Raw genomic sequence first — 12,980 nt, 5'->3', positions numbered from 1 at the left:
CGACTTGTGGCTTTTGGCCGTGATCGTCTTCCCCTTCTCTGGATCCCAGATCACGATATCCGCATCAGAGCCCACGGCAATCCTACCCTTTCGTGGATACAGGTTAAAGATTTTGGCCGCACTGGTGCTGGTGACTGCGACAAACTGGTTTTCATCCATTTTACCTGTGGACTGAAACCCATTTTCCGTAAGTAACAATTCTTACAATGAAGGTGTGCTGACACGTTTTTAAAAATGTATTTACATTATTTATATTCCACCTTTCTCACTGAAAGTCAAGGCCGATTGAACAGAGAGAGTCAGCTGGATGCAGACTGTAACGTGGTGGTGGTGGAGAATACCAGGGTCGGGAGGCAGAGGCAGGCTATCGAGCCACTTCTCTGAATGTCCTCTGTCCCCAGTAGGAGTCAGCAGTGATTGCCATGACTTCCTGGCAAAAATAACCAAAAAAACCAGGATCTGTCTGAAGAGCTCCTAGCTCACTCACCCTCCTGGCCGAGATAACAGCTATGAAGAAGCACACCTTCGTAGAAAGTTCTGCCACAGAACAGGTAGCCAGGGGTTCAGAAGGTGTGAGCATTGACTGTGCTAACATCACAGATAGAGACCATTGGGGCACTGAAGGATCCTGGGGTGGGCAGAGATTACCTAATCCCTTAAAAAACCTCTTAGACAAATGATGGGTGAAAACCAGTCCTCCCTCAATTCCTCTGTGATAGCAAGAGATAGCAGCCAGGTGAACCTTCAAAGAAGAAAAAGCCAGGCCCTTAAGTTTTCAGGTGCAATAAATAATTAAATATGGCCTGCAACGGGGCACCACCGGGTGACACACCCTTCCCACTGCACCAGAGGGGAAACCGCCTCCACTTATACATACAGGATTTCCTAGTCTTAGGCTTGCATGACCGTAGGAGAATGTCATTAACCTTTTTAGAAAAAATTAGGTCTCTGTCTGAAGCCGCCAAGCTGTCAGGTTAAGACGATTCAGATCGTGATGAAGCACCCAGCTGATGCCGTTTAAATCTGGTCGATTTGGCAGAGGAAGGAACTGGCCCCGGGAGATCTCCATAAGGACTGGAAACCATATTTGATGACACCAAAAGGGTGCTACCAGGATCATGTTCAATCTCTCCCTCCTGGCTGTCTCTATTACCATAAGGAGTGGGAATGGAGGGAATGTGTAAGCCAGGGCTCGCTGCCAGCGCGGCTGAAATGCATCCCTTGCGGAACCTATTCCTACCTCTGCTTGGGGACAGAGCCTTAGAGCCTTCTTGTTTTCTTGCATCACAAAAAGGCTGACATCCAGAACCCCCCAGAGGGTAGGAAGCAGTTCCAGGTAAGGTGCCTTTATGGGCCACCCATGGGAGAGTGTGCCAGCCCTGCTCAATCTGTCGGCTTCCATGTTTAAACTCCCAAGGATGTGGATAGCTTGAATGAAAGCACTGAGCTTCCTGACGTAGACCTCTGGACCCTGGACCCTGTAACTGTATTGTCTATCTGGACAAGAATGGATCGGTTCCAAAGGATATCTGAGAAACGACTAAGGGCATAACGAGCTGCTCGCAATTCTAAAATGTTAATGTACAGCAGCTTCTCCTCTTCTAATCAAGTAACCCATCAGGAAATGTAGCATAACTCTGATAAATTGTACCCTCTGAGATGGAACTAATAATGATTTATCCACCTTTACCAGGAGTCCTAGTCCTTGATGGGTCTCCAGGACAAGAGTGCAATGACTCAACAACGGGTCCTTGGAATCCACCACCACTAACAATCATCTAAGCAAGGGAATATATGGCAACCCCACATATAGAGGTAAGCAAGAACCAGGCCTAAACACTTAGAGAACACCCTGGGTGCAGTGGCTAGACCAAAGGGTAGGGCAGTGTACTGAAAATCTTGCTCCCCACATGAAAAACGAAGAACTTGCAATGTTGAGGACGGATTGAAATATGAAAACAGGCATTCTTCAAAACAATAACAATGAATCAACAATTACATTTTAATACTTGAAAATCGAAGGAATGGATACCATACAGAACGTAGAAAAATGAAGGAAAACGTTTCATTTTCTGAGGTCTAAAATGGGTCTAACTCCCCCATCTTTCTTTTCTTTTTTTCTTCTTTTTTTAATAATAATTTAGTGGACGGAGCAAGCCCCTATTCCATCTCCCAGCTCCAAAAATCCATTTAAAATATAGTCCTCAGATAGAGGACGTATCAGATTTTAAACTGATAAGAACAGATGACTTAGGTAGATAATGCTTTCCCAGCCAAAAGGCCGAGAAGCGATCCCCATCTTTCTTATCTACTAGGAACATACAAGAGAAGAAACCCTCCGATGCCTGGGAGACACCGAAACCTCCTTGATTTCGCCCTTGTCCAATGAGGAGGCCAAAGCTGCTCGGTTGGATCCCCTTAAAGGTAAAGTGCACGGGGGGAATACGCTTGCATTCCAATCTGTAACCAAATCTAATGATGGACGAAACCCACTCATGGGAGGGAACAGCCTCCCAGGCTGTAAGCGAGCTGAGCTGGCCTGTCCCCGAACTTAACAGGGGCTGGCAACGATCCTAGGCAGAAGGATGACTTCTGGGATGAGGTCACCTCTCTGGAAGAGGGCGGCTGCTGATCCGACCGAGGTTGACTGGCACCCTTACGCCTCTGGCCACCCTGTTGTGGGGTAAATGGCTTAGGGGTAGGATACTGAGACCCTGAGGGGCCAGGAAAAGGGTGGTCCCTTTGATACAGATGCCAGGGCAGTCTCACAAAGGACCTCTGCTTAAATTGGGATGTGGACAATTGTGAGACTCCTAAGGACTTGGCTGTCTGCTTGCTCTTCTTTAAAAGGGAAAGGATCTCATCCATCTTGGAAGAGAAGAGAGTGGGACCTTTGGAAGGTAACTCCTCAACTTTAAGCCTGGTCTCCATAGGCAAGGCCATTGATCTTGACCAGGTGTGGCATCTGAGTACGACAGAGCTTGCCATGGCCCGTGCAGCCAAATCCACAGAAGGCCACCCCACATTAATAAGCTGCTGTGACAGTTTAATGGCAGAACTTTAGCAAGGGGACTCTTGTCTTCCGGCAGGAGTTCCAGGAATGGAAGAATCCTCTCCCATAGAAGAGCTGATAACCAGCCATCATGGTTTCATAGTTTGAAACCTAATGCTGCTGAGAAATAACATTATTTGACCCAGGACCTCCAGTCTTCTCCCTTCCCTATCTGCGGAAGTGGAGTGGTAGGCCTGATGGCCCTTTGGCTGCATCGCCTCTGTAACCAAGGGGGATGAGTTGTCCAATAGTTAAATGGCTCCTTCTTGATCTTATAAAAATGTTCTACCCTTCTGGAGGTAGGCTGGAGAGATGCAGGTTTTTGCCACGGTTCTTGCGTGAGATCCTCAAGAGGCCCTCCAACACCGAGAAAGCAATAATCCCGGGAGACTCTGAATAGAAGCGACTCAGAATCTTATCTTTGGGTTTGTGCTCTGAGGTAATAACTTCTATCTCGAGAGACTGGGCCATACGAATCATCTGTTCTCCAAGCATTCAGAGATCCTCCACGGGAGACGCCGGAGATGAATTACCTACCCTCTTGGCTGGGCTCAGACTTGTTGTGTCAGATCCATCATAGATTACAGCAAAACATTTGACTGTGTAGATCATGAAAAGCTATGGTTGGTTTTAAAAGAAATGGGTGTGCCACAACATCTGACTGTTTTGATGCATAAGATATACTCTGGACAAGAGGCTACTGTTAGGACAGAATATGGAGAACCACTATGGTTTCCAATTGACAAAGGTGTCCCATGAGGATGCGTTTTATTCCCGTCTCTTCGATCTGTATGCAGAATATATCATAAGGAAGATGGGTTAGATTTAGATGAAGGTGGAATGAAAATTGTTGGAAGGAACATTAACAGATTGAGATATACAGATGACACCTCATTTCTGGCAAAAGATTTGAAACAACTCCTGATGAAGGTTAAAGCAAAAAGTGCCAAAGCAGAATTACAGATGAACATCAAGAAAAGACAAAAGTGATGACTACAGGGGAATTTCAGAAACTGAAACTGTTCAAGATTTTCTATTCCTTGGCTCAGTCACCAACCAAAAGGGAGACTGCACCCCAAAAAATCAGGAAGAGTCTAAGACTGGGGAAATTAAGAAGCTAGAAAAGATTCCCAAAGGTAGGATGTGTTGCTGGCAACCAAGATCAAGATAATTCATGCCACGGTATTCCCCATAACTACGTCTGGGTGTGGAAGTCAGACAATGAAGAAAGTTTACGGGAAGAAAGTTGATTCACTGGGGGGAGAGTTTTACGGATATCATGGATTGCCAGAAAAACAAATCACTGTGTTCTAGATCCAATCGAGGCTGAGCTCCCCCTAGAACAGTGATGGCGAACCTTTTAGAGACCGAGTGCCCAAACTGCGACCCAAAACCCACTTATTTATCGCAAAGTGCCAACACGGCAATTTAACCTGAATGCTGAGGTTTTACTTTAGAAAAAACAACTCATGCATTAACTTAAGATGATCCAAACAAAGTAAGGAAAGCAATCCCAAATGCTTTCATTTACTTAAAATTATTTGGCAGCGAATTCGACACTTTAATGATGGTCTGGGCCTGGCTGGGGCGATGGCACGCGTGCCCACAGAGAGGGCTCTGAGTGCCACCTCTGGCCCCCATGCCATAGGTTCGCCACCACTGCCCTAGAAGCTAAAATAACTAAACGGAGGCTATCGTACTTTGGTCACAGAATGAGAAGACAGGAGTCACAGGGAAAGACAATCATGCTCGGAAAAGGTGAAGGCAGCAGGCAAGAGAGGAAGACCCCACAAGGGATGGATGGACTCAGCCAAGGAAGCAAGACCTGAGCGGGGCCATTAATGACAGGATTGGAGGTCGTTAATTCATAGGATTGCCATGATTCGGATGCAACTTCACTGCACTTCACACAACACAACACACACACACACACACACACACACATCAATGTCGGAAGTAGGATGGGGCATCCAGTAAGCAATGCAATAAGACCAGGATTACAGGAATCTGAACCAAACCATGAATTATTAGACAGGACATGTTACACCATGCAGAAAACAATGTTGTGAATGGGAAATACTATGCTCCCGGTCACACCGGCGGGAAAAGCCGTGTCGGAAGTGTGGCTTCTTAGAGCCGCACCAAAGGAAAGTGCAGCATCGGGATCAGACGCTTCCCCCGAGCCACCGCACATATTCTGTCCGGCGCGATCACATGGACGGGGGAAGCGAGGCAAAGACGGGGGAGCCGAGGCTGCTGGAGTATTCGTGCGCATGTGCAGTCCGGCAGTCCCTCGAATAACACGGGCTGCTGGCGCATCCGCGATCCCACGCCCGGCCTTGCTGCAGATCTTCCAGTAGGTACTACATTTTCCCTAGTACCTTTTTGATCTGTGTTTTCGGCCGGAAGGGACGGGTTGGGGGTGGGTGCGCGACGCTTGCCAGATGTTGGCATCTGATCGCGCCCGTTTGATGTGCCCTCAACTCGTCTGCTTCGCGGGGCAAATCCTCCCATGTGACCGGGGCCTAAATACAGCAAACAGATAAATCCATCCTGTCCACAGTCCTGGGAGAGCCCACAGTCCTGTTCCCTTTATACAAATTCCCTCCTGAACAACCCTGGTGGTGCTGATGGGTGGGAAATGGAGGGTGGGAGAGAGGACACGCAATGGCCCGAGGACAGGATTGGGGAAGGAGGACGCAGTGAGCGGCAGAGCTCATGGGGGCAGGGGGCCTGGGGAGAGGGGCACGGAACCACTCCAGCCTGTTGAAGCCTGCAGAGCACCTCCTGGCTCTGGCGTGGGCCTGTCCTTGGCATGACCAGTTCTCGGTGCTGGGGCACGCTCCCAGACATGCACGTGGGTCCCGCCAGCGGCAGGGCGAGGCAGCAGGCCTACACATCATGCTCCCCCCTCCAGTAACCTTCCGTGCATAACGCTCAGCACGAAATCATTCACTTCCTTCGTGCATAAGCAGAGCCTGACAAGTTGTTCTTTGCGAAGGGCCCAGCAAGCAGTGGGAAGAATATGTTAGCTGCGGCTTGCTCCTACAGCACCCCTGCACTTAGGCCCAGCCTGCACAGATGGCCTCTTCGCCAGGCTGGAATGCTGGGAACAAAACTTCTAAGGGATGTGCCAACGAGCACTTTGGAAGTTCAGCCTGTTCCTATCTAGACACAGCTGTCATAGGGAGAAATGTTCCCTTTAAACTGTTCCTCCAGTCGTACAGGAACCACCAACTCATGGGTACGGTTGCCAGGTCTGGGTTGGGAAATGCCTGGAGATTTGGGGGGTGGAGCCTGGGGAGGGACTTCAGTGAGGTCACAGAGGCCAGCTTCCAAAGGGGCCATTTCTCCAGGCAAACTTTTTTTTAATCCCAGGAGATCTCAAGCCATGACCAGGAGGTTGGCAACCCTGTTCATAGGATCAACGGGACCCGGCCGTGGAATATTAGTGGGACAAAATTCTGGGGGCCCTGGTCGTCCTGGGCTGTATGCAAATCAGGGAATGGTGGGGGGGGAGAGATTTTTGCCTGGGAACTTGTGGTGAGCTCTCAGGAGAGCTGGATTGGACCAGTCATATGACAGAGGCCAGATCCACACCCCCTTCCCATGATTGGTCGCACCTACATCACATGGTCAGAAGACTGCCTGGTTTTCCAAGACACAAGCAGCTCTTAACATCCCTGGGGGTGTATCTGAGAAGCTTGTGGCCAACGAAGTCTTAGAAATTCCACAAAGAGGGGGGGGGATTGCTTTTGTTCATTAGATTCTGTACATTCACATTTGGTTTCCTTGGTTCTTCTTTCCCAACACTAGCTCCCCCCCACACCCCCGCATCCCCTAACTTCTGCTAGATAATCTAGACATGCATTTAGGATGCTAATTTAGATCCAGAACAAAGGTTGAGTCCAGACGATAAAGACCAACAAAGTTTTATTCTGGGCGTAAGCTTTCGTAAGTGTGCACATGAAAGTTTATACCCAGAACAAAACTCTGTTGGCCTTCAAGGTGCCCAGTCTGGACTCAACCTCTGTTCTGCTGCTTCAGACTGACGCGGCTCCCCCACCTGGATCTGTACTCAGAACCTTCCTGAATCGAATTACACTGCAGGCAATCTCTCCAGAGTGGCTTGACCGCAGCACCAGGGAAGGAAAATGCGCTGCCTGTCAAGTGTCTCTCAAGCCTGCAGCGGCAGGCCTCAGCTGAGAACACAGAGGCACAAGCACAGAATCCACGTGCCCTGCCCCTGCGGTTTCCGGCTCATAGCGACACTCTTCCCCCGGGAAGCCTGAAGTGGCTTGAGGGGCGTGGGGAGAGGGGATACACTCCCAAGGGTCCCCCACCCAGCTTGCCAATCAAGTCTGCAGCTTTAACACTGCTACAGGGCTGCCTGTTCCCAGGCCGTTTACTGGGACCTCTTTGGACCTGGGTCCCAGAGTCACGGCTCCAAATTCCCAAATGAGCCATGAATCTCCCTGGATATCCACTGGCAAACCAATCAAACCATTCTCTCTCTGACTTAATTACGAAGCAAGGAACAGAATGGACAATGAAAGGGCAGGATGAAATTCAATATTTTTATGAATGGTTGAAATATATGCAGATTTATGATGTTTTTAAAATGGATAAGAAGAACTATGGTTTTAGAGAAGATAGAAACGAAATAGAAACTGTTTGGGAAAGTGGGGGGAGGAAAATGGTTTCTAATATGTATAAAATACTGTTGAAATGGTTTACGGAGGATGAATCTGTAAAAGAGCAAATGATAAAATGGGCTGTTAATATGAATAAGGAAGTAACCATAGAAACATGGGAATATTTGTGGAAAAATTCTATGAAGCTATCTGTATGTACTAATGTAAAAGAAAATTGTTACAAAATGATGTATAGATGGTATATGACACCTAAGAAAATAGCAAATATGAACCAGAATATGTCTAACTAATGTTGGAAATGTAAAAAACATGAAGGCTCATTTTATCACATGTGGTGGACATGCGACAAAGCTAAGGACTTTTGGACAAAGGTCCACAGTGAAATGCAAAAGATTCTAAAATGTTCTTTTAAGAAAACACCTGAAATTCTGCTCTTAGGTTTAAAAATGGAAGAACTGAATGTAACAAAAAAGACGAGATGGACAAAATAACCAAAAAGTTGAACAATAAAGAGGACCAAGAATTTTTCGAAGAATGGAATGACTTTAAGATATATTTAGAAAAGAACTGGGACGTGAGACAAAATTTGCTATGTTTAGAACAATATTAAGTACTTGATGTTATCCTGAGTTTATCTATGTGGGACATGAGGGAAGTGCATTGCGGGAAGCCTTTTGGGGGAGGGAGGGAAAAGGGAATATTTAACCAACTGACAAAAAGGTGTAAAATGTGATATTATGGAAAATAAAAAGTCTTTTGACCAAAAAAAAACAACACCATTCTCTCTCTGCCTCATCGCCATGGTTTCACACGTAATAAATACACGAAGAAGCGGTGTCTGAGCGAGAGCCACACCTTTCGAATCCATCTCAAGTCTGAATGACCACGGCAGAGGAAGAGGGAAGAGGGGCCAGGAAGGCGCAGGACCCCCCCCCCCCGGGGCCCAGCGCAGGGCAGGACCTGCAGCCTCCAAGGCCACACTTACCACACACTTGTCCCAGACCACCGTCATCCTCTCCTCGATCCCGTTGACGCCTTCCGGGATCAGAGTGAAGTTGTCTTTCCCGACGGCCTTCTGGGCTGTGCTGTACGTGCAGTGGCCGCTCCCCGTCACCTGCAGGTCTCCGCTGGAAGAATTCACAGGAGAAACATTTGAACCGGCTGCAAGAGAGGGGGTCGGCTGCCCACAGTCTTGGGTGGGGCCAGAGAGATAACAGGGGTCGTTTCGTAGAAAACGAGCTAGGGGAACTCATTAGCATAACTCATTAGCATATGCCACACCTCCTGACATCACCGGAAGTGTGTCATAAGGCCACACACCCCGCCCCCAACGGTCCCGGCCGCCACCGCCGGCCTTGCAGCTCCACTGCCGAGCCCCATGAGGGGCCCGGTGGTGGACCTGCAAGGCCGGTGGGAGTGCAAGGAAGCCCCGCGAAGGCCCTCCCTGGGCCCAGGCAGGCAGGGGTGGGGAGAGGCAGGGAGGAAGCAACTTACCCTCCCTCTTCTCCTGCCTCCTCCTGGCTGAATGAGGGCCGGAAGCGGGGCGGCCGGAAGCAGGGGGCGGGGCTTCGTCATGTGCCCCGCCCCCCTGCACCTCACCCGGGGGCACTGCGATCCCCCGCAATCCCCCCCGAAATGACCTCTGTGTATATACACTCTTCCGACATCTACTGTTTTCAGGGCCATCGACTGCAACTACCCTCTGCCTTCAAACACTCACCGACGGCTCATCCTTCCAAGAGACCTGAGTTCAGGTCATTTCTCTGTGAGTTTACATATACTAGTTTACGTAGACTAGTAATAACAACGATGGGCCATGAAGTCACAACAGACTTATGGCGACTTCAGGTCCATGGAGGTTTTCAAAGCAAGAGATGCGCAGAGGTGGTCCACCACTCTCTTCCTCTGCATAGCTACCCTGTGCTTCCTTGGTGGTCTCCCATCCAAATCCTACTTGTGATTAGGCTGGGCTGCGGTGGCTCCAGTGGTTAAGACGCTGAGCTGCAGACCGGAAGGTCTGTAGTTCGGCAGTTCGGGACCCGAGTGTGCCGCATGACGAAGTGAGCTCCTGTCTCTGGCCCCAGCTCCTGCCAACCTAGCAGTTCGAAAGCAAGAAATTGCAAGTAGATAAACAGGTACAGCTTCAGTGGGAAGGTAACAGCGTTCCGTGCGCCTTGGTGTTTAGTCACACCGGCCAAATGACCATGGAAACATCTTCGGACAGCGCTGGCTCTTCAGCTTGGAAACCGAGATGAGCACCGCAACCCTAGAATCGGATTCGACTGGTTTTCGAGCAAGGGAAACCTTTGCCCTTATCTAATTTACATGTAGCTATTTTAAAACCAATTCTGTGCCCCATCCTTTCCAGCAGAGCCAAGCCGGATCTATGAGGGAGAATAATGAACAGGCCCTAGAACGCCCCTGCCTTCCAGCTACCGTTACTGAAAAGCAGCCATGGGCGGTTGCCAAGAGGCAGAGGTACAGCAGGGAACCAGGAACTTAACTCTTTCCATGCCTGCCTTTTGTCCCACTCAGAATCAGCCCCCCCGCACACCACAGCCCACCCTGCAGGGGAAAAGACACAGAGACCTCATTTTTGTTCTTCCCCCCCAATATAGGGGAGACCGTCTTGAGAAGGATGACTGCAGACAAAAAAATGGTATGAAGGCAAAGCCCCCTGCCATCAATCGTAACTGCAAAGACTAATGCCTAAGAAGTTGGGGGACAGTTAACACATTTCAAGAGTAAAGTTTAACATGGCCTGAAGGTGAATACAAGAAGTGTTGTTCCTCTGAGAGTGAGGAAGGCTCGGCAGCACTCCAAACCACATCAGGACGCTGCCTTGTCTGTTGACTGCCACCCCCTTAGATCACGCCCAAGAGGTTTGTGGACACCCCCCCCCCGCTGATCAGTGGCTTCCCAGCAGTTCCAGTTCCGTACCAAGCTAGGAGAGAGGTCAGATGGTCGGGGGTGGTCGGATCCAGGCTCAGAGGGGGCGAGGTCACAAACGCAGCCGCCTTGGCCCAGTTCTTGCTCCAATAGTGTGTCCCATCAGTCCCCAGGCTGGCCGTGATGGGCTCCCCAAACACAAGGGCACCTGCAGAGAAGGAAAGGGACAGCCACTGAAGGCAACGGCGTCACCCCGGAGCCTTTCACCTGGGCCTGCCTGGCCTGGCAACAGAACCCTTTCAGAAGGCAGGGCGCAAAAGCAAAGTTCACCAGGAGGCGTCCCGCAGCCCTGTGCGAATGCAGAGGAGATGAAGCCGACGCTGGCTTCATCTGGTGGCGCTCATTCCAGCCACCCCCTCTCCCTCTTGCACCAGCAGAAGGGAGTGAGACCGGCAGTCTGGCGGGTCCTTTCCCACAGCCAGGGGCGAGCCGTCCCAGCAGGGGAACGAGGCCCCTCCCGGCTGGTGTGAAGCAGCCCTGGGTGCCCCGGAGGGGAGGGGGCTGCCCTCGAAGAGCCTGCTGAGAAGGGAGGGGGGGCAGCCCAATAACCATGACGAGAAGAAGCAAAAGGGATTTTTGTGCCGGGGGGGGGGTTGATAAACTACTCGGTTGTGATTGTCCAGTTGGATGGAGTTGTTCTTCTGATGGCACCAGCTGCTCTTTTGCTTTTCCTCGCCGTGTGCTTTTCCACCACCTTGAAAACAAGCACTGATCTTTGATGTGCTTTTACAAGTGGGAGAAGCAGGATCCAACAAAGGACCTAAAGTAACGGCTCCAAAGAGCCTCTTCCCCAAGCCTCCATTTGGATCAGTGGCTTCCCAGCCCAGCCCAGCCTCGCCAGTCCTTCGCCAGACATGCCCATGGTCCAGTGCAGGCCCCGAGCCGGCACTGACTGAACCGCCACTCCAGCGAGCCAGGGGCCCATCCCACACCTTTCTTCCTGGCCAAGGAGAGGATGTCAGCCGCGCTCTTGCTCATGACCTTGGTGATGTACAAGGGACAGTTGATCCGACTGGCGATCGTGAGGGCCCGAAAAACAGCTTCTGCTTCGAGCTGAAAGACAAGGACAGAAATGCCACTGGAGCCAAGGCCTTCCTGTGGGGAGTCCGAGGGCTTGGCAGCCTTCTTCTCCAGCCCATGCCTCAGCCGCCTTCTCCCACGTTGCCTCCACAGCAGCTCTTTCCCAGGCCTTTCCCCTCCTCGTCCCCCTACCCTCCTCGGTCTTTTCTGCTCCTCCCCCCCGCCGAGTGTTGGCCCCGTCGCAGCCTGGCCTCCTGACCAGTCAGAGGGGAGGCAAACAAAGCATCTGTCACAAGAAGCTCATCGTGAATATATCCTCACAGAAATCAGCCAAGCTACTTGCACAGATCTCTAAACTAGAAGCCAGGAATGTCATTTTTTTTAGCAAGGTGTTCTATATTTAGAGTGTTTTTCCTCCCAGAAGTGTAAAGTTGTGAAGCGCTGACTGACTGCCCGCACCATCTCGCATTGTGTGCACCTGCAAAATGAGATCATTTCAACCTGTGATGATGGCCAGAAGGCCCGAACAGACAGCTGGCTGCTCTCTCACCTCCTCCGGCCTGCTCAAGGCGTGCCCCTCGGGGCCAGTGATCCCCAGCTCAAGCATCCGCTTCTGCTCCTGAAAGAATAAGAAGATGTGCCCTGTCAGTGCCAATCAGTTCAGCATAAGACTGGCCACACTGATATGGCCTGTTCCATCTGGAAAACATGCCAGAGACCACGCAAGCTCACGCCGGAAGGCCTCGCCAACTTGCCACAAAAAGCCACGTATGGATCACAACTTACTGCCAGTGGACCCACAGTAACCCCCCCAAAATGGAACCAAAAATGTTTTCTCACCTGAGCTATCAAATCCCCATTTTCAGCATGGACCATGATTACAGCTCCAAGACTTTTCAGGAAAGCAAAGGCTTCGTAGAGCTACATACAAGACGAAGGGAGAAAGCCCAGTCAATTATGTTCTGTCTGTTCTTTCCTCCTTTATAACATGTTATGATTTTTACTGTCCCGCTTTGGGATAAAGCTAGAATCTGAGAAAGGCAAGCCTTCACTTCTCTCTGAGAGCTAAGCACGGCTTTCCCCCTTTTCTTCAGCCACATATTGGGGGGGGCACCATTGAAGTCTGTTCCCTCCCCATCCTGGGCCAAAAGTACTAAGTCTGCTGAGGGACCAAGAAAGCAAAGCAAGATAAAATACTTGCCAAGTGACACCACATGACCTTCCAAAAGGTCCAGCGAGACATTCTGTTTTCAGAGGCAGTGGGAGAATGCAATCAGTGGGATTTCCCCCACAAGGATAAGTTC

General features: G+C 50.2%; 1 protein-coding gene across 1 annotated transcript in view; it reads right to left on the bottom strand.

Moving 5' to 3' along the window:
* Positions 1–12,980, bottom strand: part of CRMP1 (collapsin response mediator protein 1) — a 46,230-nt gene that overhangs the window by 6,809 nt on the left and 26,441 nt on the right. The window contains exons 6-11 of the mRNA XM_015425774.1: positions 12,517–12,597; positions 12,227–12,295; positions 11,589–11,709; positions 10,648–10,804; positions 8,693–8,834; positions 5–171 (exon numbers count right to left, since the gene is read on the bottom strand). Coding sequence (XP_015281260.1) covers positions 5–171; positions 8,693–8,834; positions 10,648–10,804; positions 11,589–11,709; positions 12,227–12,295; positions 12,517–12,597 — 737 coding nt within the window. The remainder of the gene's footprint in view (positions 1–4; positions 172–8,692; positions 8,835–10,647; positions 10,805–11,588; positions 11,710–12,226; positions 12,296–12,516; positions 12,598–12,980) is intronic.

The sequence above is a fragment of the Gekko japonicus genome, unplaced genomic scaffold, assembly GCF_001447785.1.
Source record: "Gekko japonicus isolate JY-2015 unplaced genomic scaffold, Gekko_japonicus_V1.1 scaffold1905, whole genome shotgun sequence".
Classification (NCBI taxonomy): domain Eukaryota; kingdom Metazoa; phylum Chordata; class Lepidosauria; order Squamata; family Gekkonidae; genus Gekko; species Gekko japonicus.
This window is presented reverse-complemented; position numbering and strand designations above follow the sequence as displayed.